The following is a 27,645-nucleotide window of genomic DNA, read 5'->3' on the forward strand; positions in this document are numbered from 1 at the left end:
ATTGAATTTCATTCGTATTCAACCCTGTCTTTAGTAATTACAAAAAATGCGCTGATATAGTCTGTTTAAGTTCGATGAACGTTAATAGGAGTAAAAGAGTTTCATTAAATTAACGAATATGCACGTCTTCTATCTATCTTACTAAATGAAGCCCAAGTTTGAGAAAATCTTTTTTTTAATTGATTTATAACAATTTATCCCGAAAAGTGGACAGTTTATTGAGGTGTATGCTACAGCGTGATCAACAATGACTGATTCTGTTGGCAATGAAACAATTGAAAAATATTGGTATTTTTCTGTTTCGTAATTGGCACTGACCGGATGTTTTAACTTGACACGACATAAAAAAAAACTAGGTTATGTCGGGTATGTAATACGCCTGTCAACTCTGTCAAAGCTGACAACCGGAAATACGTTTAGATTACAGTGGTACCAAAATCATTCAAATTTTCATTGTTACCAACAGACTCAGTCATTCTTGATCACGTTGTACTGTAATGATATCAAAAAAATCAAATGCACGCTTATGAAATGTCATACAAATGACAACTCTATCTCATCCACACAGTTGCCACATAAATTTTTGTACATAGTTGCCATACTTGTCCACAATCATTTTGAATCACCCAATACATATTTTTCCGTTACATCATTTGTCATGATGTTGTGGACCACTTTAAAAGAATCTTTTTGTAGAGATTCTTAGCTCTCCTTATTGAAATTTAAATATAAATAAAAGTTAAATCTTTCTGTGCAATCTACGTATCTATCGTATTCCAACCATTTTAACAGTACAACATATAACCTTAAAAATCCATATTTAACTAAAATGTCTAAACAAAAAATTAAAATTTATTTTGCTTTATTATTACATATTGTTATAATGATATTGTTAATAATTCAATAGTACACTTTCAAGCTTTATTACCAAATAACTATAAAGCTTATCCTTTATAAACCTGAAATGTCAAAATACCGTTAGATTTGCATTAGTGATAAAGTTACAATTATTGGATTCTCTTATGGGCTGTGACTTTGGAAATATCTACGCGAAGGCGGAGCGATAGACCAGTGAAACATATTTAAAAAAAAAACTGGAAACGTCGACTACTTTACATGCAAATAGACGAGACAGAGACGACACTAACGTAACGAATGACGATGTTTTCCGGTAGGTTTGTGGCGCCTACTTGAGACCAATATTATACTATATCGAGTGTTCAAATGAAATCCTGGGCTGGGAAGGCGTTGGAAACCGTCAATTGTTGTGCTTTTTTAAAGTGTAGATTGACAGTTATAATTCAGTAATTAGAGCATGTTGACAGCTAACCTAAAATGTATAAACAAAAAAATATTTCTGTTTTTGTTCGTTCTTTGCAATGTTGTTCACAAAAAATAGAGTAACAAACGATTCCAATTCTCGAAGCAAATATCTAAGGACATCCTTTGCTGAAAACAAAAATGTTCAATTATGTTCCGATTAAACAGATCTGATGTTCCAATTAGGGCATTTTCAAGCACAGTGTCTGGGATTTTATTAAAGTTGTTCATCTCAATGCATATGATGGTACCCATGAAACGAAACTTTGAAATGCCAAAACTGTACCTACACCTGCACAGCGTTTCCTTTCCAGTGGTTCACCATGTAAATTGTCGCGTTTTAAAATTGGATAGTAACCCACGATGTCAGAAATTATAAACATCAAATACGCGTCTGGAGATTATTTCAGCAAGATTTTACGAATTTTGGGAAGTGGAGAACTTTTTGGTAAATTAATTACCTGGAAAAATGTTTAGATCTAAATAAAGCACAACTTGACATAAATATGAGCTTTTATTGCAGACGTTCACAATAAATGCTGAAAATGTGCACCCTCTTGTTGTGAGCATAGCGTAGCCCGCCTTCTAACTCCATTTCTGATGACATGCTCAAGAACCACTGGATCTTCATTTATTTGATCAATTTTCATCCGTATTCTGTTTTGAAGTTCTGCCAGATCATTTATGGGGATGTTATAAATGGAATTTTTCAGAAATGGCCACAAAAAAAATCGCAGGGTGTGAGATCACAAAATCTGGGAGGCCAGTTATTGAGTGTGTTTCGACTAATAAGCCTGTCAGCGTAGAAATTGGATAAGAAGTTTATTGTAGCGCCAGTTGTATGCGCTGTTGCGCCATCTTGTTGAAAATACCCATAAATTAGTTCATCATCATGAAGTTCATTTAAAAACGGTGTTAAAATTTCAGCACGATATCTTTCCCCATTGATATTGCCTGCAAATATGTTTGAGATAGTAAACATGAGTAACAAATAATTACAGTAATTTACCTTGGAAAAAATATGGGCCAATAATCCTACGTTGGCTAATAGCAGCCCAAACTCCAATTTTTTGGGGGTAATGTGGAGCTTCAGTAAAAAAATGTGGATTTTGTGAACTCCACATTCTCATGTTTTGTGAGTTTACGTAGCCTGACAAATGAAAATATGCTTCATCTGTAAATAATGTTTTTTCATCATCATCATCATCAGCTATTGTGTTTAAAAACCATTGACAATAGTTTAGTCTTTGGGGCAAGTCATTTACATGTAATTCTTGGACAGCGGTGAGCCGATATGGAAATAAATGCAGATCTTCTTTTAAAATTTTTTGACAAGTTCCAACAGAAAGATCAACCTGTTGTGACAAATGCCGAATTGAAGTTGTAGGTGAATCTTCCATTATTTGTTGAACATTCCCAATTACTTCCTGAGTACGTTTCTTTACTTGGCCACTTCCTTCTTTTCGTCCAATAGTACCACTTTCTCGAAAATTATTTAAACAAAGATGGAGAGTTTGTCGAAATTGCTCATACACAATTGCATCAATCGGAAATCGTTCCTGGAACTCCTCAAAACATGCACTGACAGAATATTCCCAGTTGCCATCAACTTTTGTTCCGTTTCGAAAATAGGCTTCCACCATGAAAACTTTATGTTCTCGTAACAAAACCATTGTAAACACACCTTGGCTGGGTTTTGAAAAAACCGAAAATCAAACTATTGAAATTCTCGAAAGCACTGGGAGACCACAAAAGACGAAGTTCGAAAAACCACAAACGTATGTCAATGACATAAACAAATGTCATTCATGTCAAACGGCGGGAAATTCAGACTACACTATTACAAACGGTTTGATTTTTCCAACGCCTACTCAGCCCAGGATTTCATTTGAACAAACGATACTAAGGATAACGTAACATTTTATCTGCCCCGCCCATTACATTTTCTTAGTTACCAATCAAATAGGTTGTTAAGACTATCTGATTTACATAGAAAAAAATGTTGACATTCGAATTGTCTTAATGACGTTTTATTTTTTAAAACCTAAAACAATAATTGTGGACTTGACAGCAAAATTCTAACTTTTTTACGTGGCAAATGTGTTGAAAAATTATACAGATTGAATCTGACTTTGATTCTCATTGATCAATTTATGTGGGCGGAGCAGATAAAAAGTTAATTATAACGGCAATACTATAGCCACTACAATGTGTATTTTATTTTTTTTTGTGACAGGAATTTAAAAAAAAATGAAAAACTCAAATTTTGACATCCTGATGGCAATTTCCTCTTTGACAGTAGACAGAGGCGTACGCGATTAGAAAGGTGACGTGAAAAACTAATGTTTAAATGTAAATGTTTCTTAGTATTTTTCTATTTCTTGAAGATAAATTAATTAACATTAAATGTCAAAATGATTTGTCAATCAAGACAAGGACCTGCACAAAGACAGCTTTCCCAAAGCAATATTTCAAAAGCATTAGCTATCAAAGGTAATGGCAACCTGTTGCTAAACTATACCGTCAAGGATTTTTTTTACAAAATGCTCAAATGCTTGATATCTTTTTGTAAAAATATCAGTTTTGTACAATTTTTTTAGGTAATATGTAAATTCCTTAAATGAAGAACCATAACTTTCAAAAATTGCTGCTTACATCGGAATTGATCAAACCTTAGTAAGTATTGTGTTATGATTTAGCAGTTTCATAGTATTTTTCTTTGATCCTTTGTCACTCCTTAATCTATTGTAGGTATTATAACTGGGTTGATTTTATTTTTCACTTGACTCAATAAGTTTTCACTTGACTTTGACCCAATAACGCCTCCATCCTCAATTATCCTTACAAAACACCTCCACCAAACGCTCATATATTGTCGGGATCGCTTTTTGCACAATTAGAATTGCGAGAATCCTGTGAAAAATCACCGCTCTGAAAATAACAACAACAAAACCGTTCCACCCGCACAGCTTTATTTTCGACGGCGTAGAGCTTCCCGTCGACCTTTCTCCAGAAAAAGGCCAAAACGACGAACCTGAAGAAGTCCCGACCTGTTGGTGGCGCGATGTGGGCGCAAGCGCCCCCATCATTTCATTCAGGAGCACTTGACGAACACGCGACCAAATAAATTCAAGTCGTTGAAAGCTGTTTCAGTTTCCGCGCGCACTTCAGCATGAAGCGGCGTCCCCTCAAGCCCCACTAATTTGTCTCGTCGGCCGGGAAATGAGAGTTTTTCTAGTTTTCTTCTGGACGGGTGTCTGTTCGGCCTTGGACCACCAGACCACGTGCAACACTTCGGAGAACTCGAGCCAAGACTACGAGATCCTCTACAGTTATTTGACAGGGACTGGGGCACACAATTTCAGCGAGTCCGTCACCATTGGCTTTTTGGGGGCTTACGGACAGGCTCAAGTGCTCTTGGGGGCTTTACCGCTCGCCGTCGAGGCCGTCAACGAAGACGCAGGTCGGTGAGCTTTCACGCAGTTTTTGATGAATTGAGCGGGGGCGATTTGTCTTGTCAGCCTTGAGGTTGCAGCAAAAAAATACTACAACTAGTTGTACTACCGGGAGTACTATTAAGACGCGTTGTTGAGGAACAGGACGAAGTAATCTCTCATTTATGTTCTGAGATATTCGTTCCAAAACTTGACGTTCATTAAGAGTTGTCAGTTTACATAAAATTGCTCGTTAAAAAAATATCAGATTCCAGTATTTCCCCGATTTTTTCCCAATTAATTTGTAAGACGAAGTGATTGCTTTATCTTAATCACAAAATAGAAATAATTCAGAAAATAAAGTAGCTATCTTTTTTTTAAAACTTATCAAGCAATGTTTCTCGTTTATTGTGTCTTAGCGAAAGCTTTGTCAAAATTTTTGTAATTTTTTTTGCGTTCTTTTTGTCGGTGAGTTGGAGTTATTTGATTCTAAAAATACAGATGTCAGAAAAATGCGTGGCCGGCAGATCCATTAAGAGATAATAGAAAAAAATAACTCAATGATGCAAAAATAAAATAAAAATGAGGTGAATAAGAGCAACAATGTAAATATTTTATTGTTAACGAAAAGGGTATTATCGTTATGGTGATATCAAAAATATTAAAGAAATAATTTATTTAGCAAATAAAATAATTATGGATTAAGGGCCGGTTGCACCAATGCCAGTTAAAGTTAACTGTAGGTTAAAATGCTTTGGTTATACTTTAATTACCTACCTATTGTTAATCTGTAGTTAAATTTAACACACGTTGGTGCAACCGGCCCTTAATCGTGTTATGACCGTTTCGACGGTAAAATATTAAATAATATTACAATGGATAAAACGATAAATAAAAGGAACTTTATTTTTATTTTCATTGAAAAAATGCATACATAAAAAAAAATCTTGAGAAAATGTTTACAATCATTTTTTTATTTAAAAAGATAAGAAGAAAAAGAACGGAAAATCTGGAAATACATTCGTAAATGGACCCGTTGTGGACTGTTTCAAAGATTAGTAAAAAATGAAAATTGAGATTTTATGTTTTTCACTGTTAAAAATCGCAAATGATCACAAATTACATCTACTAGTAATTAGAACGTCTTTATAGCTTCTACAAACTATGTAAATTTTTTCAGAATTTTTAGACAATACTAAGATTCTTTTTAGTTAATTGTTTAGAAAGTCAGGTGCGTACTGACTTTTTGCAGGAAATGTGTTTTATAAAAGAGATTCTATACCTATATCGGGTGTATCTGAAATACGTGTATTATTTTTAACTAGTGGTAGAACTTGCCAATTTATAACATTTTGCAAAATTCGCAAATGTTTCCAAAATTTCAGCAGAAAATTTTCCCTTACCCATGGGTGGGTATACATTTATTCCAAATTTTAAATCAATTTGTAACGCTGTTTCGTAAAAAATTCAAATAGAGCTCTGCTACGTGTTAAAATTAACACACACATTTTAAATACACCCTGTATACTGTAGTTTTTGAAACAAAGGTGAATTGAAATTTTAAAAACATTAAAAAATTTATAAATTGTTACAAAAAATTTTTCACTATTAGTAAATGTCATCCTTCGCTAATTTATTAAAATATTATTTATTTATTTATTCCACTTTTTAATAGAAGCAAACAATTGTTGCTATAGAGAAAATATTGGTGTTATCAAGGTTGCTCTAGTTTTATTTTGACAATAATTCCTTCGAATCACGCCGGCAGCTTGTTTCAACGTAAATATAATATTTTCACATATCTGCGGTTCTTAAAAGGTGGTAGTTCACTCTTCAAGATGCTTTGTCTTCAACAATTTTAACGTTAGAAACTAGACATTTTTGTAAGAGCGTCTAGGGGTCGGAATCTACCACCGGTTAAAGTCTGTATGATACTATATGAATCACCCTGTATATCCCAGGTCTATAAAAATAAACTAAAAAAATATTTTTATTAAATTATTAAATTAATTAAATTAAATTAATGTTGGCGACTATTTTGAAAGTAAGTAACAATCAAGTCTAGTATTTTCTTCATTTCGCAGCAATTTATAAGGCGTATTTGCCAAAACCAGAGGTTTCTAAATCAAAATAAAATATTTTGCAGGTCTCGCCAGTTATCAAAATCGTTTCTGTCAAGTTACTAATAATTTATCTCGACGCCACAATTTGGTGTTAACCCGTAACAAATCTTTGCGAATTTAATTTAAAAGAATCCATTTTGTTTCGTAAACCCACTGATAAATTTAAAATTAAATCACGTTGCCACAATCATTTGGGTAGTCCGGGCAATCAAAAATACAAAGTGATCAAAAAGAAAACCGATCAGGGCAAACGTTGCAAATTATCGGTCATGTCGTAGCGGAATTCTATGCAAATAAGCGTTCAGTGCAACTTTATAATAAATTATACCTCATGAATTTTAGACGTTAGAATTATAATTGTGATCTCTATTATTATTATCTGATAATGGAAAAAAATTATCAAATAAAACACAGCAGCATTTTACATTCGTAAAAATTCACCGGCTTTATTGCCAAACGCCATGCTACTGGTAAGCAGGTTTTTCACTGAAATGTTAAAGAAACGTCAACGAGGTGCTGTTGTTAATCTTGAAAACAACTTTTCATCATAAGCGACCAATACAATTTTATTTGTCGTGATTGCAGTAACAGAACTATCCTAAACATGTTTTTGTTTGTTCATTATGCTTATGATAAATATGAAAATATAGGACTCCAAGTGACTTGATTGACTCGATATAAAAAACAACGGCTTGGATTTTGCTCACGAGAGCAACTTTTTGAAACAAATTAATCATTCAAAGAAGAGACGTTGAAGCATCTTCATTATGTCTTTTAATTAAAAATGGAAAAAATTGAATTCGGTTTAAAAAGAACTTTAATATTACTTCTTTCTGTCACTGACCTGTTACGTTACAAGATGTAAAATATCTACCGAGTAATATTAACTCTAAATGCGACACTTTCGTCCTTTGATTAAGTTCATTCCTTTCATTAAAATTGCAATTATGTAATTTTTTCCCTTGTGCGTACGTGGGCGTCCAGAAAAATAAAATGTGGGAGTGGATATGTATCCAACTGTGTTTTTTTACGAATTCTTTACCAGATTGCAAATTAGACCCACTCAGGATGTAAATCGTAGACTCTTTCAAAAGAGCCTAACAATCTGCGAAATTAATCAAATTATATTTTTTCAAGCTCATCTCATTATACTTCTCCCTATTAAAAGTTTGGTAATGTTCGATCACCAACAGAACTCGATTAAGTAATTAAGCTTAGCACGTCTATAATTAATTACTCGTAGGAACTTGACACTGCTTCTTCCCTTATGATTAATAAATAAATTAGTTACAAATTTGTTGTAGCTTTATTTATCGATTCGGCTTAATATTGTTATTTTCTTAGTGAAGTGTGTGCAAGAACTGACTACCCCATCAGTAGCTACTATAGGTTACTCGAAGTTAATTAAACTCTGTAATTAAGTGTCGTGTTTACGATTTGAAGGAGAATTATTATCAAATGGAAACAACCACTTATTAAAAGTTTTGTGTAACTTGCTCATTCCACCTGATCGAGCGGTGTCATTCAACACAACCACAGCAAATATTTAGTTTTAGCTAATCTACAAATTTTATTTGTGAAATGCTTTGAGTGAGCTTGAAATTTCCACATTGAAAATATCTCAGTATTGAACGATTTATGTAACCGCAAACCATGTTTGCACCTAAGGGAGTGTAAATTCTCGGAACTGTCGTTGAGATAAATGTTGCTCTCTGGAAAATATTACTGCCAGAGGAATGAGTAGCTCGGTAGTAATTTAATATTGATGTTGCTTCTGGAGCAAACACTTTATGCTTGTCCACTGATGTGTGATGCATCTTTATTTTCGTCGTGATGTTGGCTCAGGTATAGTGCGAGAGACAATAATAATTAATTATTACCTTTCAGAGGACATGATAAACATCTTTTGTAAAAATTCTCAAAGGAAGTTTTATTCAACAGTTTGATTTATTTATTTCGTTTGTTGCATCTGGCCTCATCTAGAACCCATTTTTTATATAAAGCAGTATCTTCGTAATTTTTATTAGTACCAGATTGTTTCTGCCTTTGTTTCACTTCTTTTGTTATTTGTTTCACCAATGGAAATCTGTCCAATATGATAATTTTCTTCTTTGTTCCTTGTCTTTTTACAAATATTTAAGAGGTTTTTTATTGTGTTCCCAAACATTAATTAATTCAAAAAATAATGAGTGTTAAGAATATTCAAAAAAATATTATTAACACATTTCTTTTTTGAATTTCAGTATTGTTTTTTTAAAACTGAGAATACTAAAATATTATATCAAAACATACATCTAGTATTTCTGTGTTGAGTAGGTTTTTGCACCATCTTGTGTAAATCTCAATAAACATTTTACTGTATTTATTTTTAAAATCAATTAATGAAATTTTTAATCAATAATATTTGTGATTTCATATTCAAAACCGAAATAAGAAAAGCTATTTTAAGATTACTTTATGATTTTGTAACGGGTGACTATTAAAATTTTCACTTGGAGTTGGCTTTGAACGAGTTTTTATTTTTTCTGTTACTTTAGACACACGCAAGAACGAACAACAAATGTCAGTCAGTACAATTGAAACATAACCAAATTAAGAGAAAAAACATTTATTGAAATGTCAAACTTGTCAGTGTCTAAGGTGCAACGGAAAACAAAGAATGATCCATATCCAACCCTAAGTGAAAATTTTAATAGTCACCTTTTATAAAATGTACTTCTAACACGATTTTATTATACACAATACAATACATCTATCACATACAATATTACACATTACATTACATGTTACAATTTTTTTTATTTATTTATTCCAAAACCTTCGAACTAATTTTTGATTACATACGTGTATACATACAGTGCATTTTTTTAACTGTTGCCATAGGGAATTGCATGGTAAAACTTATACCCTCTGTTAACTTTTGTTCTGATGAAAATATTCAAACCATTTTTGGAACAAAGTTGGCTCAACTCTCAACTAGCACCTGAGATCTGACTATCTCCACTTTTGACTTTTGTCACTTTCATTTAAAAAATAAATAGCGAGATCTCTTCGAGGCTATGATTCAAATAAATAATAAATTAAAATATAAAACCTAATTTTTGTTCCCATATCGCCTACTACGTTTTTTGTCAAATTATTTACGTTCATTAATTTCAATTTTGAAGAGTAAAATTAGTAAAATAAAACTGCTTGTCGTTCGTTGTTCAAACAGTATGCATTACGTAGTCTTATTAATGATTACAAAAACAAAAATTTGCACCAAATCTTCAGTGGATCATCATACGTTAACAGAGGGTATAATTTTTACCATGCAATTCCCTGCGGCAACAGTTAAAAAAAATAAAAGATCAACCAGAAACTGTGGAGGAATTAAGGGCAAGAAAAACGCGAAGAAATTTTCAAGATCGCTTGGGACATTGTCTAGCAGTCGAACACTTTCAACATTTCTGTTAATAATTTCTGTTAATTTGTTGAGTTATTTGTGCGTTAACGTTTTTTCTTTAATAAATAAATGTTTACATGTTCTGCCTTCCAAAAGCTAATTTAATCATAGCCTCGAGGAGATCTCCCTATTTATTTTTTAAATGAAAGTGACAAAAGACAAAAGTCAAAAGTGGAGATGGTCAGGTGCTGGTTGAGTTGAGCCGACAAGGACGCTATTCTGGCGGCCGCTCGACGTACTATTATTCCGGCGCGCTAGAAATTATTTTTTTCACAACTTTTTCGACAGTTTAGGATATTGAATTGTAATCTATCCGATAGTTTAAAAAATCTTCCAACTTAGATCCAAAAATGGTTTGAATATTTTCATCAGAACAAAAGTTAACAGGGGGTATAAGTTTTACCATGCAATTCCCTATGGCAACAGTTAAAAAAAAAGCACTGTATACATATGCTTCGATTCTATACCAGATAAATGTATGTACAGAGCGAATCTGTATTTAATATTGTTATTGTTATCAGTTATTTGAAACTGAAAAAAACTTGATATTTCAGTTATTTTTTGAAGTCGAGTTAAACAGTCTTTAAAACAAAAAAAAAGTGAAAACATTTTTTTAATCAAAAATGGCGAAAGCGCCGGGCAATGATATAAAAACGCTGATATTTCAGTTATTTTTAGAGGTTGATGGAATGTAGAAATGTGTTCTTTTGGTTTTTCAAAACAGAAAGAATTAACGAAAACGTGAGTTTTTCTTGTTGACATTCGGTTAATTACGAATTGTTTTAAATAAAATGGATGGGCTCGGAGCACTGAAAGGAAAAAATGCTAGTATTTGAATTCTGTTTAAAGTTAAATTGAATTTAAAACTTACATTTTATAGGTATTTTAAGAATAAAAAAATTGTAGAAACATTTCTGCTTTTGATATTAATTAAAATAAATTATTGTAAAATTCATGGATGTCAGGCAGAGAAAGTCTAAAAACATTATTTTATATGTAGATTTTTTTTTAATCGAAGTTCAAGTTGAATAATAAATGTGAAATAGCAAAGAAAAATTCTGACGATATTGTCTTCGGAGAGCTTAATTATGGATTTATAAAAATCTAACACATCGATTGTATTGCTTTTAATATTGATTGAAAATTAACAGTTATGGATTTATTGTCGAAGTACGTTCTCCAACTAATAATTAAATTAAATATATGCTTGTCTATCCCAGAAAGAAATCTTTTTTGTAACTTTCACTTTTTATTTTATTTAAAGGAAAATATAAGGACATTAATAACATTTGCGGAACTGGAGGGGAAACAGTTGAACCGTTTTGGCTCAAAGCGAATATAAGAAACGTCATGATATATTCGCTAAAATTATTCACATGCATTTAGCTGTTAAATTCAATTTATTAAAGAATACACAACCACATCACATTATAGTTATACACCAGAAAGTTGTTTGGAAAATGACAATTACAAATTATATTTTGATCGAACAGTTTTAACTGACATTCATATTAAGCATAACAGAGCAGACATTATTATTTTAAATAAACAACAAAAGCAAGCATATCTTTTAGATATAGCTGTTCCAAATTCACATAATATAACACAGACATATAACACAAAAATTAATAAATATTTAGAGCTCTCCGTTGCTATGAGAAATCTTTGGTGTTTAGAAAAAAATTCGATTTTACCACTTATAATTTCAGCAACGGGAATAGTACCGCAATCTCTTTTTAAAAATTTAAAAATTCTGGATTTAGGTAACACATTAGTAGTTGAAATTCAAAAACGTATATTATTATACTTATGTCACATCGTGAGGAAGTTCCTTAACATTGACACAGAACATAATAAAACACAATAAAGTCAAAATGTGGAGGCGAGACGCCGGTAATTATGTTGATTAGCACTGCACTATTACTTGATAGTAATATCCGTAATACGAGTAGTGTATGTACTCCAGGAAAATTGCCGTGCCGCCTGGTGGTGGAGGGTTAATAATATAACTTTCTTGGGAAATTGTTTAATTGCTTATTTAAACAGCCAAGAAAGAAAAGAAAGTAAAATTTCATTTCAGACCAGTAAAGTGGTCTATAAGTCACGCGTGTGTTAGAAGTCACACACGTGTGTTATAACTCATAACTCACTTGTAAACTATAACTATAACTCACTGTTGAGCTACATTTACATTTATTTGCAACTGTTGCAGTTGTTGGATAAAATTGTGTATGCCACTCATGTGTTATGTTCTAGAAGTCACGTAAGAAAATTATACCTCTCGGCCTTATAGCAAACATAACACACATGTACTTACCATAAATAACTATAAACTGAATCATTGTTTTTCGTTCTAATATAAATTTAATAATTTTTATAGTTATTTATGGAACGAGTGTGTTATATTGGCTATGGCACGCGAGAAAAAGTTTAGAATTATAAAGTGTCCCTAAAAAAAAAGACGAGTCCATAACTCCCTTATTTATCGGTGAAATTTAATTATTTATACACCAAATTAAAGGGTTGTGAATAGTCTACATAAGGACCTAATAAATTCAGATATACCCCTAAGCGCTTGAAAGCTAAACTGTCAAAATCTTTTTTTTTCAAATAGGAACACATCCTTTTTTTTTTGCTAATTCTGATAGTGATTTTTATTCTGAAAACAACATGCAATGTATCACAGATAGACACTTATACAGTGCATTTTTTTTAACTGTTGCCATAGGGAATTGCATGGTAAAACTTGTACCTCCTGTTAACTTTTGTTCTGATGAAAATATTCAAACCATTTTTGGAACAAAGTTGGAAGATTTTTTAAACTATCGGATAGATTACAATTCAATATCCTAAACTGTCGAAAAAGTTGTGAAAAAATATTTCTAGCGCGCCGGAATAATAGTACGTCGAGCGGTCGCCAGAATAGCGTCCCTGTCGGCTCAACCAAAAGTACAAACAAAAAAAATGTAGAAAAAACGTTATTGTCGTCTATGCTCAAACTGCGCCATAGACAAAATAAGAACATATAGAACTCCCTATACATTTTTTGAGCACAAAGCGTTTACCGTCATCTCTTATCCTGGTGACGGTGCAAAATCACAGCCTACTGGATGCGTTTACCTTTCCTTTGATTTTTTATCATTGCAAACAAATTAAAACGCCAACAATAGGTACTTTCGATATTTTATTTTCAACCGTCTTTGATACAGTTCTGCTTTATTTTTATAAATATTATTCCTAAATCGTTCTCGTATCCTAACATTTAAAATTAAATTTTGCCCCTTAATGTAAATGTGGTTAAATGAATTATTTTACCAATAATTTCACCTTCAATTCTATTTTTAAGTGAACGAAAAATTAACATTATAATGCATTCATTTTTGTAATGACGAACTAACTGGAACTTTTTTTTTTGTTGGATTTTTTTACAAAATAAATGAAAATTCGACAGTTGGCAATGATTTAAATTGTCATTGTTACGTATGATGTCGACATTGAAGTTCTCGAAGGACCGTTTTAGTTTGTTTAAGGTATAAACGTTTGCCAAAGGGCCGTGAATTGAAACGACGCGACGTGTTGTTTCGTGAGATGTTTAATGTTATCTCTTCCTTATCTGTTTGTTCTTACAAAAAACTTACTAGCAAAAAAGGAGCTGACCTGCTGGCAGGTAGGGACGATACCGGCTAATAAGGTTGATATGAAAAATTTAACATGAGCTCAACCAGTCATATTATTGTCTTATTGTCACTGCCAAAATGAATGAATTTCCAAAACGGAGTAAAGCATCAATAAGCAAGCAGACGAAGCAGCACATTTTAAAGGCTTTCAACAAAATAAAAGAAATTCCGTAAATACGTAAAGTGCAAAATTGTAGAAGCAGTGGCGGATGTTTTTTCGGTAAATCCTAATCTAAAATAAAACTCTCCCCAAGTGCTGTACAGGCTTCAGTCCCAGAAGTAAATATGTACAAAATTTTAAATGAAGAACAAGAACAAGGCTTATGGGAAACTTTAGCATCCATGACATATCCCCGTCATATCCCCTATTATTGTTAATTTGGTTGAAGATTCCGATTCGGACTTAGAAAACATCGACGATGACGAGGATGAATTTAGTAACTCTAGTTCGTCATTACAAAAGTGAATTCATTATAGGTACTGTTACATTTAAAAAAAAATGCAAGTTTTGTCAATGTTTCGATCTCCGTGCGCACGACGTTTTCCGCCAAAAATAATAATAATCCGAATTGAGAGAGGCGAAACTATAAAAGACAGGAGAGAGAGCGGGGAAGGGCTTTTTGTCTTTGGTCTTTGGTGAGAGAGGTCAGATCCGTGCGGGGCTGTGAAAGGGGCTGAAACGGCGAGTGGTTGAACGGCGAGGAAAGGGTGTGGAGACGTCGAGGGTCCGAAGAGGGTGAGGCTGGAAGAAGAGTCCATGAAGTCCAAACCCAGACGCCGAGGAGCGGATTTACGGATCCCCGACGAAAGGTTCGTGAAGAACCAAACGCCGGAGTGCGGAGTCAAATTCCACGCCTGGATTTCGTCGTCTACCGTGGGCCCGAGGAAGTCCCCGAGAAAGTCCAGGTCTCCAGAGACGTCGACCGCCCCGTGACGATCAAGGCCAGGGTGAAAGAAACATTTTTTAGTTTTAGCGAAGCGTCGTTTCAGGCAGAACGTTTTTTTTTTGTTCGGATTCGAGTTATCGGTCTGCTGGTGACCTCGCCTGCAAACGGCCGGTCAGAGCAATAACAGTTTTTTTTTTTGTAAGAGCACCTGTTTGTTTTATTTCTTTATCTTTTGTGTCCTCGTCCGCCGCGCGACTTACTTTTCTATTTTGAATTTAGCTTTTTTTTTTGGAAGCGGGGTGAGGCCCAAAGAAACGGTCCCGCCGATCGTGGGCGGCGTAGAAGAAAAGCGTCGAGGACGATTTCGGGCTTCACTTTCGGCTCTCCCCCCTTTTTTTATTTAGTTTTTGAATTCAATTTACTTTTCTAGAGTTTTTCTTTTTTTTTGTCGCGGCGAGGGCACAATCCTTCATTTTTGTACATAATTATTGAGTGTGAGAAACGTTTTTATTATTAAATAATCAGATTTGTACGTGTGCTGTACTAAGTTTAAATTTAGATTATCACCACCCACCCCCACATTTAGGGTTGTACTCTCGAGCAGTCTTCAGTGCATCTCGACCCGAAGTCTGTTAAATCGTTATTTTGGGAAAATTTCACCATCAGGGAAAATAAATAACGTAACAGTATTTATGTTTGAATTACTGTTGAAATTTTGCTTTTAATATTATCGGCTGAAGTTATATTACTCAATATAATTTTGAAAATATTATGAATGTTATTAACATTTTTTATAAACTTTAAAAAACTCACACTTGCCACTTTCTGCTAAATTTTAGTATAAATCCAATCCTTCCAATGTTTTCATTCAATTTTTTTTATGGAAGGAAGTGCTGTTTTTTTAATCCAAAAATTTTTCCAAAGTAGATACATATTGCGTAAGTGTAGGACTGCTTCCTGCCGAAATTTTGTGTGCCCCGGATTTTTGTAAACTCCACAAGCAAGAGGTCTCTGGCAACGTGGGCGAAATGTCCCTCCCTCCAGATTATTATCAAAGAGTTTGTCAAAAAAGTTATTGTTTTTGCAGTTCCCAAGTCTTCATCATTTAGGTTTATTCTACCTGTTAGTTAAAATATATATTAGATATAATAACAATGTTATTAGAAATTACCACAGTTAACTAATAGCGTGATAGTTGAATTAATCATGATTATGACGACTCAAAACTTGAGTTGCATACGACATCTTTTGGATCTTATCTGCATGTCCGTAATTTTATGGAGGGCTCTTAATTCGCCCCACGCTGAATCATAAAGATAAACCTTCACTATATGGTTCAATTTCACACTTAAAATTTCTTCGTTTACTTCCCAAACCACATCTTTTGTTATCCTATAATTTCTAATTCCTTTAATAAGATGAGGTGTATCAAATAATGGTGTAATCTCTTGGTCTTAAAGTATTATTTTCCTTTCAATTTGTTGATTGTTTTCTATATAAATTTTGCTTGATTCTCTCAACAACAAATTTAGCAATCTTAGCAGCGGTACTACATTATACCGGGTGTCCACGCTCAAAGTCGAACATAGGCAATTAACACTGTGCATTCAGTTTATTGATATTATGCCATTATTTCGATACATCAAGAATTAAATTATGATATTAAAGTAATTAACAGTTGAAGCAGCTTTTATTATAAATTCTTTGAAAAAATTACAATGCAGTTCCTACCTTAATTAATAATAAATATAAATAATTTGTTGAATTTAAATTTCCCTTTATTTCAAATGTTATTAAAAATCCCAGCCCAGATATGAATTTTTTGAGGATACCGAGTTCTAGTAGGAATATTTACTTGAGGGTTTTCTTGAGCCCAATATCGCGTGTTTTGAACATTTGGTTCGTTATTTAGTGTAAAAGTAGATTCGTCTGTGAAGCAAATTGTCGACAGAAAGCAACGATCATTAGCACGCTCCTGTATTTCATAACAGGTTTCACTCTTACTTTCTTCATCAACAGCAAAAATCTGTTGATGACACTGTAGGGATGATATTTATACTTCCTGTAGATATTCAGTATCTGCGATTTAGATAAACTTACTTCCAGAGAAATTTGTCTTAATTTGTATGGAGTAACAATTCATTTTTCCGTAAATAATTTTGACAGTAATTTACCAAAATTCGCTGACTTAACCCAACAAATTACTAAATGTTTTGACAAATGCTGTCCAATTTGAAAATCATGGCATGTCATATTTAAAAATCGCCAAGTTTTAAATTAGTATTTTAAAATAAAAATAGCACCTTTAATCTTATTAGTAGTATCATTTCAAGCGTAATAATTTTATCTTTCTATTGATACCATTACCTTACCTGTAAGTTCAATTGGCGAGCAGGAATCAGCAGAAACGTTCAATACAATGTTAATTGCCTATGTTCGAGTTTGAGAATGGACAGACTGTATGTGAACGTGACACAGCCTCATTTTGAATTACAAGATAGTGACAGTTTTACCTTTTTCGATACTTCTAGTTGCCACAAATCTATCCACAATCCTTCTAACATGTGGAATTAAATTTGCTTCCGCATGTTATCATTTGGAAATTTTCCGAAAAATTCTTCCTTGCAAGCATTTATTAGAATAAACTCACTCTCCATTCTGCAGGGTAGGTACCATTTCGGTAATACCACATCACAATGAAGGTGTTTTGCTCTAACGATAAAACCATTGCGGTTTACTGAAAAGATTGCTTATTACTAGGGCTCGGATTTTAGGCAATTAAAAAGTCGGAAATAGGTGCCTAAAATAGTCCCTTAAATTACTGCAAATAGTCCCTTAAAAACTGAAAATAAGCCACAATAGGTCCTTAAAATTGTGGTTAATTAAATTTAAAAATGGGTTTTTAAAGTTTTAAGTACACCCAACAAGATATTTACTAATTATTGGGTAATTGTTTACTTTAACTACTTCTGGGGAATTTTCGCCTTTTTTCTGGCTAGAGAGCCTCAGGGCGTCCTCCTAGATCGTGTCCTACCATTCAAACCTTGTGCAAATGCCTTTTTTTTCTCTCTTGTTGTGTGTCAAGGTCGTGTCAAGGTCGCGCCAAGTCTTAGTATAACTAAAGTGTAAGGAAAATTTTCATTTGCACAAGGTTTGACTGGTGGGAAACGATGTAGGAGGACGTCCTGAGGCTGTCTAGACAGAAAAAACGCGAAGTAGTTAAAGTGAACAATTACCAATTATTCTTTATTACGAGTAATTTAATTAATATATCTACCTACAAGTTTGTTAGTTATATACTCGTATTTACATGGCATACAATATATTGCTCTGAATTTTCTATTTTAAAACATTGTCTGTTATCCACCAAAGTGGACTTATATTTTGAGAAACTTCGTTTTTATAGTAGGGACCATTGTATAAACGTTAAAGTTTCTAACAATACCTAAGTGTCACAAACCATTAGACTGTGTATACCTGCACCCCTTCGAACAGAGGCAAACAGATAAACTCTGAAATTTATGCCAGACCAGTCTAATGGTTCCTGGTACTTAGGTATTGTCGGAGTATTTACCGCTGACACCATGGTCCCAACCGTAAAAGCGAAAAAGTAATTCCTCTATTGTACTGCACTTTGTACATTTCAATAATTACATCTCCTTAAATTTCAAAATCATAAAGAATTGTAAGTTTTATTGAGGTACCACTTTTACATTTTTAATACCGTAAACTTCCCAGAATTCGAATATTGAGAAAAAATCGCGAAAATGAAATTTATTTTTGGTCATTTTAGGCATGTTCAGGCAGTTATAAAGTAAAATAGGTATTTAAAGGGCATTTTAGGCCGAATAGGCAGAATCAAATATAGCTCTAATTACTCAAATTAAGCCAGAAATCATTTATAGACAAGTTTCATACACGTGCCTTAAAAAATAAAAATAGTCCATTTTGCCTAAAATCCGGGCCCTACTTATTACTTACTGTAAACGTACGAAAATAAATGTCGTACCTTCCTACTTTGAAACTTGTTTTTGGTATTCACAGTTCACACTTATGCGGAAAAACGTTTTAGTTTTGATAAAGACTGTTGAAGAAAATCACAAGCAAAACAACTAAGACGCCGAACTCACAATTGACGCTAACATTTAATTACTAATTTGACATTTGTCATTTGACAGCTAATTTGCCGGCTTCAACGGCTTGACATAGTTCGGCCAAAAAAAATATAGAGCCGCACAATTCCACAGGACTCTTGATATATGTTCTTTTATAGACACTTTCTACTTGTGATACATTGTTGTTTTTAGAATGAAAATCTCTATCAGAATTACTAAAAAAAAGTATGGGTTTCAATTAAAAAAATATATATTTTGACAGTTTAACCTTGAAGTCCTTGGGGCTATACGTGAATTTATTAGGTCCTTCTGTAGTCTATTCACAACCATTTAATTTGGTGTATATTACTGTATATAGTTATTTAAGATATAAGTGTAAAAAGTTATCCTTTATTGTACGAACGGGTTTAAAATACGACAGATGTTCCAGGGAGTAGTTTAAAGGATGTGCGTGCAACAAAGGAACTTTTTATACGTAGGTATGTGTGACAACATTTTATCTACGATCGTGAGATCATCGCACCGGTTTCAACATAAATTTTTATAAAATAATAATTATTGATTCAATATTTTATAAATAACCAAAGTCGTTTGAGAACCACGTCGTTTAGCAACCTACTTCTAAACAATGTTTCCAACAAATTGTATTGTTGTATTCTGACAGTTCTGTCCCATAAAAGCGTGCACTAAAAGTTTTATGGCACGAATCCGTCAGTTCACTAAACGTCTACTTTGACAACGATTTTGAGTGCAAAAAGTGCTTACATTTTATACGATCGTAGATAAAATAATTAAAATCCATCGATAAATAAGGGAGTTGTGGATTGGTCTTTTTTTTTAGGGACACTGTAGAACATACATAACACATGAGTGGCATACAAAATTTTATTCAATAGTTAAATAATTGCCCTTTTTAATCAAGCAAATAAGTGAAAAAAAGAGACTTTCATAACGTGCTGTACACGATATTTTTTTGCATACCGTTGTAAGTTGAAAAATTTGGCCTAAAAGGATTTATGAAAAAAAAAGTAGATATGCTTTGACAATCATCTCCAAGGAGATGGAATAAGATAATGCAAAAAAGTACTTCTTTCATTACGATTTTTCGTTAAAAAAAGTGATATGTACTGTAACCGCAAAAGCACGGTTATACAACGCGCCGGAGCTGTATTGTAGGGAGCGGGTCGTGGTTCCTAAAACTCCGGGATTCTCCACGGAATCTGACACAATTCGATACAGGGTGCCAAGTAGCTTGATTTCTTCGGCTCAGTGCTACTGAAAGCCAACTCGAAAAGCAACGACCAAAAAAGTTCTTAATAATCTATTGAATTACCATTCTAGTCCAATCAATAGGGAGTTTTACCTTGCAAAACGTACAGAAAAGTTTATACTTGGCAGGTATCTTCTATCAGGCATATTATTAATATTGTTGAGTTTGTGACCTTGGGGGGGTTGCCGCTCGCCCCGCCATACTGCTGAATAGGGGTGCAAAATCACATTTTTGCGATTATTTCATTATCCGTGCGAGATACCTCTATTTAAGTTATTATAGAAAATATAGAGCATGCAATTCTCTACAGTTTTTGTTCTTTATGTTTTTTTTTTCAGATCAATAGTTTCGTAGTTACAGCGTGTAGAAATCTAGAATTTCTTTTATTTTTGTACTTTTTATGCTTTTCCACACCACCACAGAGGTAGAGCAATAGGGTGCGTTTTTTTTTGACGTGATGTCCCCAGTGGGCATAGTCCACGATGCAGTAGAAGTTTACTGTTTTACTCTTTTTGATCTCTTTGTAACGTAGACGGACCCGAATGATCTGGATCGAACGGTATAGATGAACTGAATTCATCAGAGTTTATGAATTCGGGAATTCCTCTTGAGAATTTTCCCCTTGTTCCTCAAGGTCATCATCATCATCATCAAGATCATCCAGTGTCGGCACGGGAAACACCTGTATCTAGCCCGGGACAGTAAATCATTCCCGGTACGGCACGGTACTATTTACAAGGGCGGCCACGATGAACACGATAGATTATAAACACGACACGGGAGTTGTGACCGCTTCAGGAAACGCGTGACCCCGAACTAGTCCACTATCGGCACGGGAAATATCTGGATCTAGCCCGGGCCGGCAAATCGTTAGCGGTACGGTATGGTACTATAACGGGTCATTCACGTAGCCCGTTCGTTAGAAACTTTCTGATTTCCCAAAATCGTATTAATATGAAAATTGGTAGCCGACTATAATCAACTGGTCCAAGTTCAAATAAAATATTTTCAAAATGGTGACACTTCCGGAAATATCCGAAATCGACGCCATCTTTGTATTTTTAAATGGTAAGGCCCCATTTTGATTTCAAATTTCGATTCTACGTTAAATTTTAAGTTTAGAATGTCCTTTTGTCAACACTCATCTGTCATCGTTTTTGACCAATGTCATCTTTTTCGCAAAAAAGCGGGGTTGCAGGGCTTCATTAAAAAAATTATAACTCCCGAACTATTGGAAATAAATAAATGATTTTTTTAATTGAATTTCTAAAGGTTTGGCCCATATTTTGCGCTACTAGTAATATTTTTTTTGTGTTTCATACGCCTACTGCAATTTTTCAAAATTGATTATAAAAAATGTCGAAAATTTCATTTTTTTAAATAGCAACTGACATTTCTGACACAAGATATAAATGTAAAATTTAATTCTAAGGCCACTTTTATTAACATTGTGTATGCCTATTTCTAGCCGTTTTGGCGTAATTTCTATTTTTTGAATGGAATATTCTTTTTCCTTATCAAGAAATTGTTTTATCTCAATTTTTATTCAAAAATCGCATTGCAAGGAAAGAAAGTATCGAGACGGTTTATCTGGAACGGGGGCGCCTTCCGCGGCTGAAGAAAAAAACATGCAGACAGGACGGCGATAGTGGAAGAAGTCGCAGCCGAGACGACTTGTCAACATAAAGTGGCTGACGCACTAAAATTCCGAGACAAGGTAAAACGACATCGGTCCGGGTGCCTCAAACCCAGTGCCGGAAAGCGTTTTTCTAAAAAATGTCTTCTTTTCGAGCTCCGGACCAAGGTACGACCGCGTCGTCGTGAAAGCAAGCGTCGTCGAGAGTGACGTTTTCTAGCACCCTTGCGTTTGCAGGATCCTCTTCGCCTCCTGCACCGGCGATTCTGATTGTTACAGTACTTTGATTACGATATGCAAAATAGTAATTTTAAAGACTTTAACATTATTTATAACTAGTTTAAACAATTTCATGAGCATTTATTTCATTAAATATGTATTGTAGGGTTTAGTGTGACGATTTATATCAGTCATAAATTTTAATTTGACTTGGCTTGTCTGTTACAAACGACCCGGCGCATTCACCATTTTTCAAATTTGCATTTTTAAAATACTTAAACTAAACACACAATAGAAATTTACAGTTTTACTTTATTTCCTTTATAATTAAAGTTCTATGAAATGCTACTTCGAAAGAGAACTGTAACACCAGTATTTTTAATTTTTCGCGGGTCAGACATCAACAAACAAACAATTTTTTTAATCATATGAAAAACAGATAGATTCATTTCACTGAAATAATTTGTAAATTACAATTTTCACTTTGCAGACCTGGTGTAGAAACCGAAGCATATTTAATTAACAAATTCAGTTCAGCATTTTGTAACAATGATAAAAAAGTGATGTAGCAAAAAGTAGCATATATCCCGGGATCAAAGTTCGTTTCATCCCCCATGGGAATACTTTATTCTCTTCTCATATAATGTACTATTATTTTACAGCTTCTGGAACTTTATTTTACACTCTAGTACACTTGCACTTAATTAAATTTCGCTTAATTTGCTACAGAAATACAGAAAATACAAAATTAAATCATTCACAACCATCGCATTTACTCATTGTATGGAAATAATTAACAGAACTCTAAATCTGTACATTCAGCACAATGACAGTTCTGACCCGAGTTGCGTAATGACAGAAGAGAATTAACGCTACCTATAACACAAGTAACAACGGTATTGCAAGAACGATCTTTGGGAACTTGTGTATATCTACGTTGCGCTCCTGGCTGTAAACTTGCCACTTGTAAAGTATACAGGGTGTGTTCGAAGTTGAGGCGTTCCTTTTAATATGTGATAATATGCGTTGTTTCAAGGCGATCTACATTTACCAGGCCATGACACTGACTAAAGACAGTGTGCTATGGAATGGCCTACCATAGTCTGACAACATTGCTTCACCAACATTTAGTGAAAAAAATCGAAATCCACTAAACCTGTCATTGTATTTACATTTGTCAAATATGAGTGATCTAATTTTAGACAGTTCAAAAATGCGTAATCGCATTGTAACATATAGTTTAAAACCACCTTTGGGACAGAAAAATAACTTAAGACCGCCTTGGTTGTTTTAAAGAGTTTTAGCCAAAATCACCTTAGTAAAAGGTGCATGGCAATGAAGATACAATAAGTTAATTTTTTTGACATTTTTGAAACCGGTCCTGCTCAAATTTGCGCTGATTTGTTAGAAATCCCAACTATCCCACCGGCGTCTTGCCTCCGCATTTTGACTTTGTTGTGTATTATGTTCTGTGTCAATGTTAAGGAACTTCCTCACGATGTGACATGAGTATAATAATATACCTTTTTGAATTTCAACTACCAATGTGTTATCTAAATCCAGAATTTTTAAATTTTTAAAAAGAGATTGCGGTACTATTCCCGTTGCTGAAATTACAAGTGGTAAAATCGAAATTTTTTCTAAACACCAAAGATTTCTCATAGCAACGGACAGCTCTAAATATTTATTAATTTTTGTGTTATATGTCTGTGTTATATTATGTGAATTTGGAACAGCTATATCTAAAAGATATGCTTGCTTTTGTTGTTTATTTAAAATTATAATGTCTGGTCTGTTATGCTTAATATGAATGTCAGTTAAAATTGTTCTATCAAAATATAACTTGTAACTGTCATTTTCCAAACAACTTTCTGGTGTATAACTATAATGTGGTTGTGTATTCTTTAATAAATTGAATTTAACAGCTAAATTCATGTGTATAATTTTAGCGAATATATCGTGTCGTTTTTTATATTCGCTTTGAGCCAAAACGGTGCAAGAAGAAATAATGTGTTCAATTGTTTCCCCTTCAGTTCCGCAAATCCTACATTTATCAATTATCGATTGTAAACCGCATATGTGTTTTTTATAATTTCTTGTATTTATAACACGATCTTGTATTGCAAATATAAAACCCTCCGTCTCAGGGTGAATATTTGATTTCTTAAGCCATGCATGAGAGGCCTGAATATTAACTTCTGGTTGTTCCAGTTCTTTAAAGTATCTCCCATGTAAAGACTTCTGTTTTATATTTGCTATAGTGTCAGGTATATTTGGCTTAACAATATCTGAAATTATATTATCACTTAAATTTAAAGGTGTGTAGCCTTTATCGGCTGAAACCAAAGCATTAAAAAAGGTGTTATCACGAGCTCTATTGAGGAAATAATTTGAAGCAATTTGATTTTTTAGCAGTATTTCTAGATTTGAAAAACCCCTACCACCGTTTTCGCGTGGTAAATTAAATCTTTCAATAGCAGATTTAGGATGGTGTTTACTAAATTTGGTAAAAAGAACTCTAGTTTTAATGTTTATGTTCTGTAAATTAGTTTTGGACCATTTTATAACACCGAAAGAATAGGTCAGTAATGGAACAGCATATGTATTAACTGCTTTAATTAAATTATTCCGTTTAATTTTGATTTTAAAATAGATTTAATTCTTAAATAAAATTGCTTTTCTAAATTTTCTTTTATAATTGAGTGTTTGAATTGACAAAATAATCTAATAAGCATGGACGTTGATCAAAAATACTGTCGGAGTTGTCATCTAATTAGTCGGAATGACTTTATCATTACGAAAATAATGAGCTCACACATATGTTCCTAATGTATGGGCAATGTTATCACGTTATCAGAATGCAGCTGCGGCGTCCAGAGAGTACGCAGAGCGATTTCTAGAAAGACACCTCCTGGGCCACGTCAGTTATTAATCTAGTGCAGCGGAGAAATAGACAGGATCGGACTCAAAATTTTAGAAAACAATAAAAATATAGGTACAATCAATACAAATATTTTACTAAGAAGATTTAGGCTAAAATTCTTAAGAATAATATACAGGCTGATTCACGAAGCCCGTTCATTAGAAACTTTCTGATTTCCCCAAATCGTATTAATATGAAAATTGGTAGTTGACTATAATCGACTATTCCAAATTCAAATGAAATATTTTCAAACTGGTGGCACTTCCGGAAATACCGGAAACAGACGCCATCTTTATTTGTTTAAATGGAAAGGCCCCAATTTGACTTCACATTTCGATTCTACGTTAAATTTTGAGTTTGGAACGTCTCTTTGTCAACACTTATCTGTCATCGTTTTTGACCTATGTCATCTTTTTTGCAAAAAAGCGAGGTTGCAGGGCTTCATTAACAAATTTATAACTCTTGAACCATTGGAAATAAATAATTGATTTTTTTAGTTGAATTCGTAAAGACCTGGCCGATCTTTTCCGCCATTAGTGAAATTTTTTTTATGTTTCATACGCCTACTGAAATTTTTCAAAATTGCTAATCAAAAAATGTCAAAAACTTTATTTTTTTAAATGGCAACCACCATTTGTGACACTAGATGTAAATGTAAAATTAAATTCTAAGCCTAATTTTATTAACATTGTGTATGCCTATTCCCCGCCGTTTTGGCGTAATTTCGATTCTTGAGTAAAATATTCTTTTTTTTTTAATCAAACAATTGTTTTATTTGAATTTTTATTCAAAAATCACAGGCAATAAACAGTAGATAACAACGAAATAATAAAAAATAAGCAAGTTAACAAAACAATATTTTCAATGAAATCATTTATATTAAAATATTTTTTGTTAATTTGCTTATTTTTTATTATTTTGTTGTTATCTAATTTTTATTGCAATGCTATTTTTGAATAAAAATTAAAAAAAAAGAATTGCTTATAAAAAAAGAATATTTTATTCAAAAAATTGAAATTACGCCTAAACGGCTGCAAATAGGCATACATAATGTTAATAAAAGTGGCCTTAAAATTTAATTTTACATATACATGTAGTATCAGAAATGGTAGTTGCCATTTAAAAAAATGAAGTTTTCGACATTTATTGATAATCCAATTTAAAAAATTGCAGTAGGCCTATAAAACATAAAAAAAATGTCGTTGATAGCGCAAAAAAGCGGCCAAATCTTTGGCAAGTCAGTAAAGTAAAAATAAATTATTTATTTCTGATGGTTCAGGAATTATACATTTTTTAATGAAGCCCTGCAACCTCACTTTTTTGCAAAAAAGATGACATAGGTCAAAAACGTTGACAGATAAGTATTGACAAAAAGACGTATTAAACTCAAAAGTTAACGTAGAATCGAAATGTGAAGTCAAAATGGGGCCTTTCTATTAAAAAAACAAAGATAGCATCGATTTCCGGTATTTCCGGAAGTGCCGCCATTTTGAAAATATTTCATTTGAACTTGGAGTAGTCGATTATAGTCAACTACCAATTTTCGTATTAATATGATTTTGGGAAATCAAAAAGTTTCTAATGAACGGGCTACGTGAATCAGCCTGTATAATGTTACAAGGAATGCCTCAACTTCGAAAACACCCTGTATAAAAAAGTATGCTTTTAACTCATAATTCTTTTGTTCGGCAAATGCAATTTTTGCCCCAGGCGGCAGAAACTTTGCGTGCAACCGCGTACTTACAAGAAAAAAAATATATTCATATGCAGTCGTCCCTTCTGTTATCTCTTGAATGAGTCGCAATCGCCGCCCCACCAATCATTTTTGATCCTCTAGATTATGAAATCGAAGGATATATAGATTTTACGTCGTCTTTGCGTCGCTCCAGTTCGTATTTTTTCCAGATTTGTTGCCGGGCCGCCATCTGAGCTACGTTGCCGCCGACATCGGGACCAATCCTCCCGCCTCCGGCCTGAGCCGCAGCAAGTCATCCCTGGCGGCACAAGCCATTCGCGTGATGACAGAAATGCGGGACAACGGAACCGTCGCCTTCATCGGCCCCGACGACACTTGCTCCAGCGAGGCCCTCGTCGCCGCCGCCTGGAACTTGCCCATGATCTCCTACGTGAGTCCCGATTGATGATTAATTTGCAGGGACGTGACGTCGTGATGACTTCGAGAATTAACGCACTCGCTGCAGCTTTCTAGAGTGTCACGGATGCCATTTCTGCTTCCACGAAGTTATTAGAAATGTTTTTTCATGTCAGTGCGCTACACAAGGCCGTCTACCGGGACATTTTTTTAACTCTGAACATAGTCCATACTTATTCTCTATGTTCAATTTTAAAAAACACAGATCAATGCATTGTGAGTTGCTGTGCAACCAACTATACCGAACACCAGAGATTTTGAAATAATGTTAAAAATTGTTCCGATTGATGGAATTGGTCTATCATGTGTTGCATTGGAAATGTCACGCACATTTCTAATGCTCTAATTGGCATAGAATAACTGCATTATGTGTATTTCTTCTTCAAACAACTTGACCATTTTGTTAAACTGTCAAGTACCTACTTATTTTCGTTACCTTGGTTA

General features: G+C 33.6%; 1 protein-coding gene and 1 pseudogene across 1 annotated transcript in view; one reads left to right on the top strand and one right to left on the bottom strand.

Annotated features, from left to right (window-relative positions):
* Nucleotides 1–1,761: 1,761 nt before the first annotated feature.
* On the bottom strand, nt 1,762–3,152 carry LOC138139066 (uncharacterized; annotated as a pseudogene).
* A 1,339-nt stretch (nt 3,153–4,491) lies between these two features.
* The window catches only part of Gyc32E (Guanylyl cyclase at 32E), a 68,773-nt gene continuing 45,619 nt past the window's right edge, over nt 4,492–27,645 (top strand). The window contains exons 1-2 of the mRNA XM_069058149.1: nt 4,492–4,783; nt 26,955–27,175. Coding sequence (XP_068914250.1) covers nt 4,543–4,783; nt 26,955–27,175 — 462 coding nt within the window. The 5' untranslated portion in view covers nt 4,492–4,542. The remainder of the gene's footprint in view (nt 4,784–26,954; nt 27,176–27,645) is intronic.

This window comes from Tenebrio molitor, chromosome 9 (genome assembly GCF_963966145.1).
Source record: "Tenebrio molitor chromosome 9, icTenMoli1.1, whole genome shotgun sequence".
Classification (NCBI taxonomy): Eukaryota; Metazoa; Arthropoda; class Insecta; order Coleoptera; family Tenebrionidae; genus Tenebrio; species Tenebrio molitor.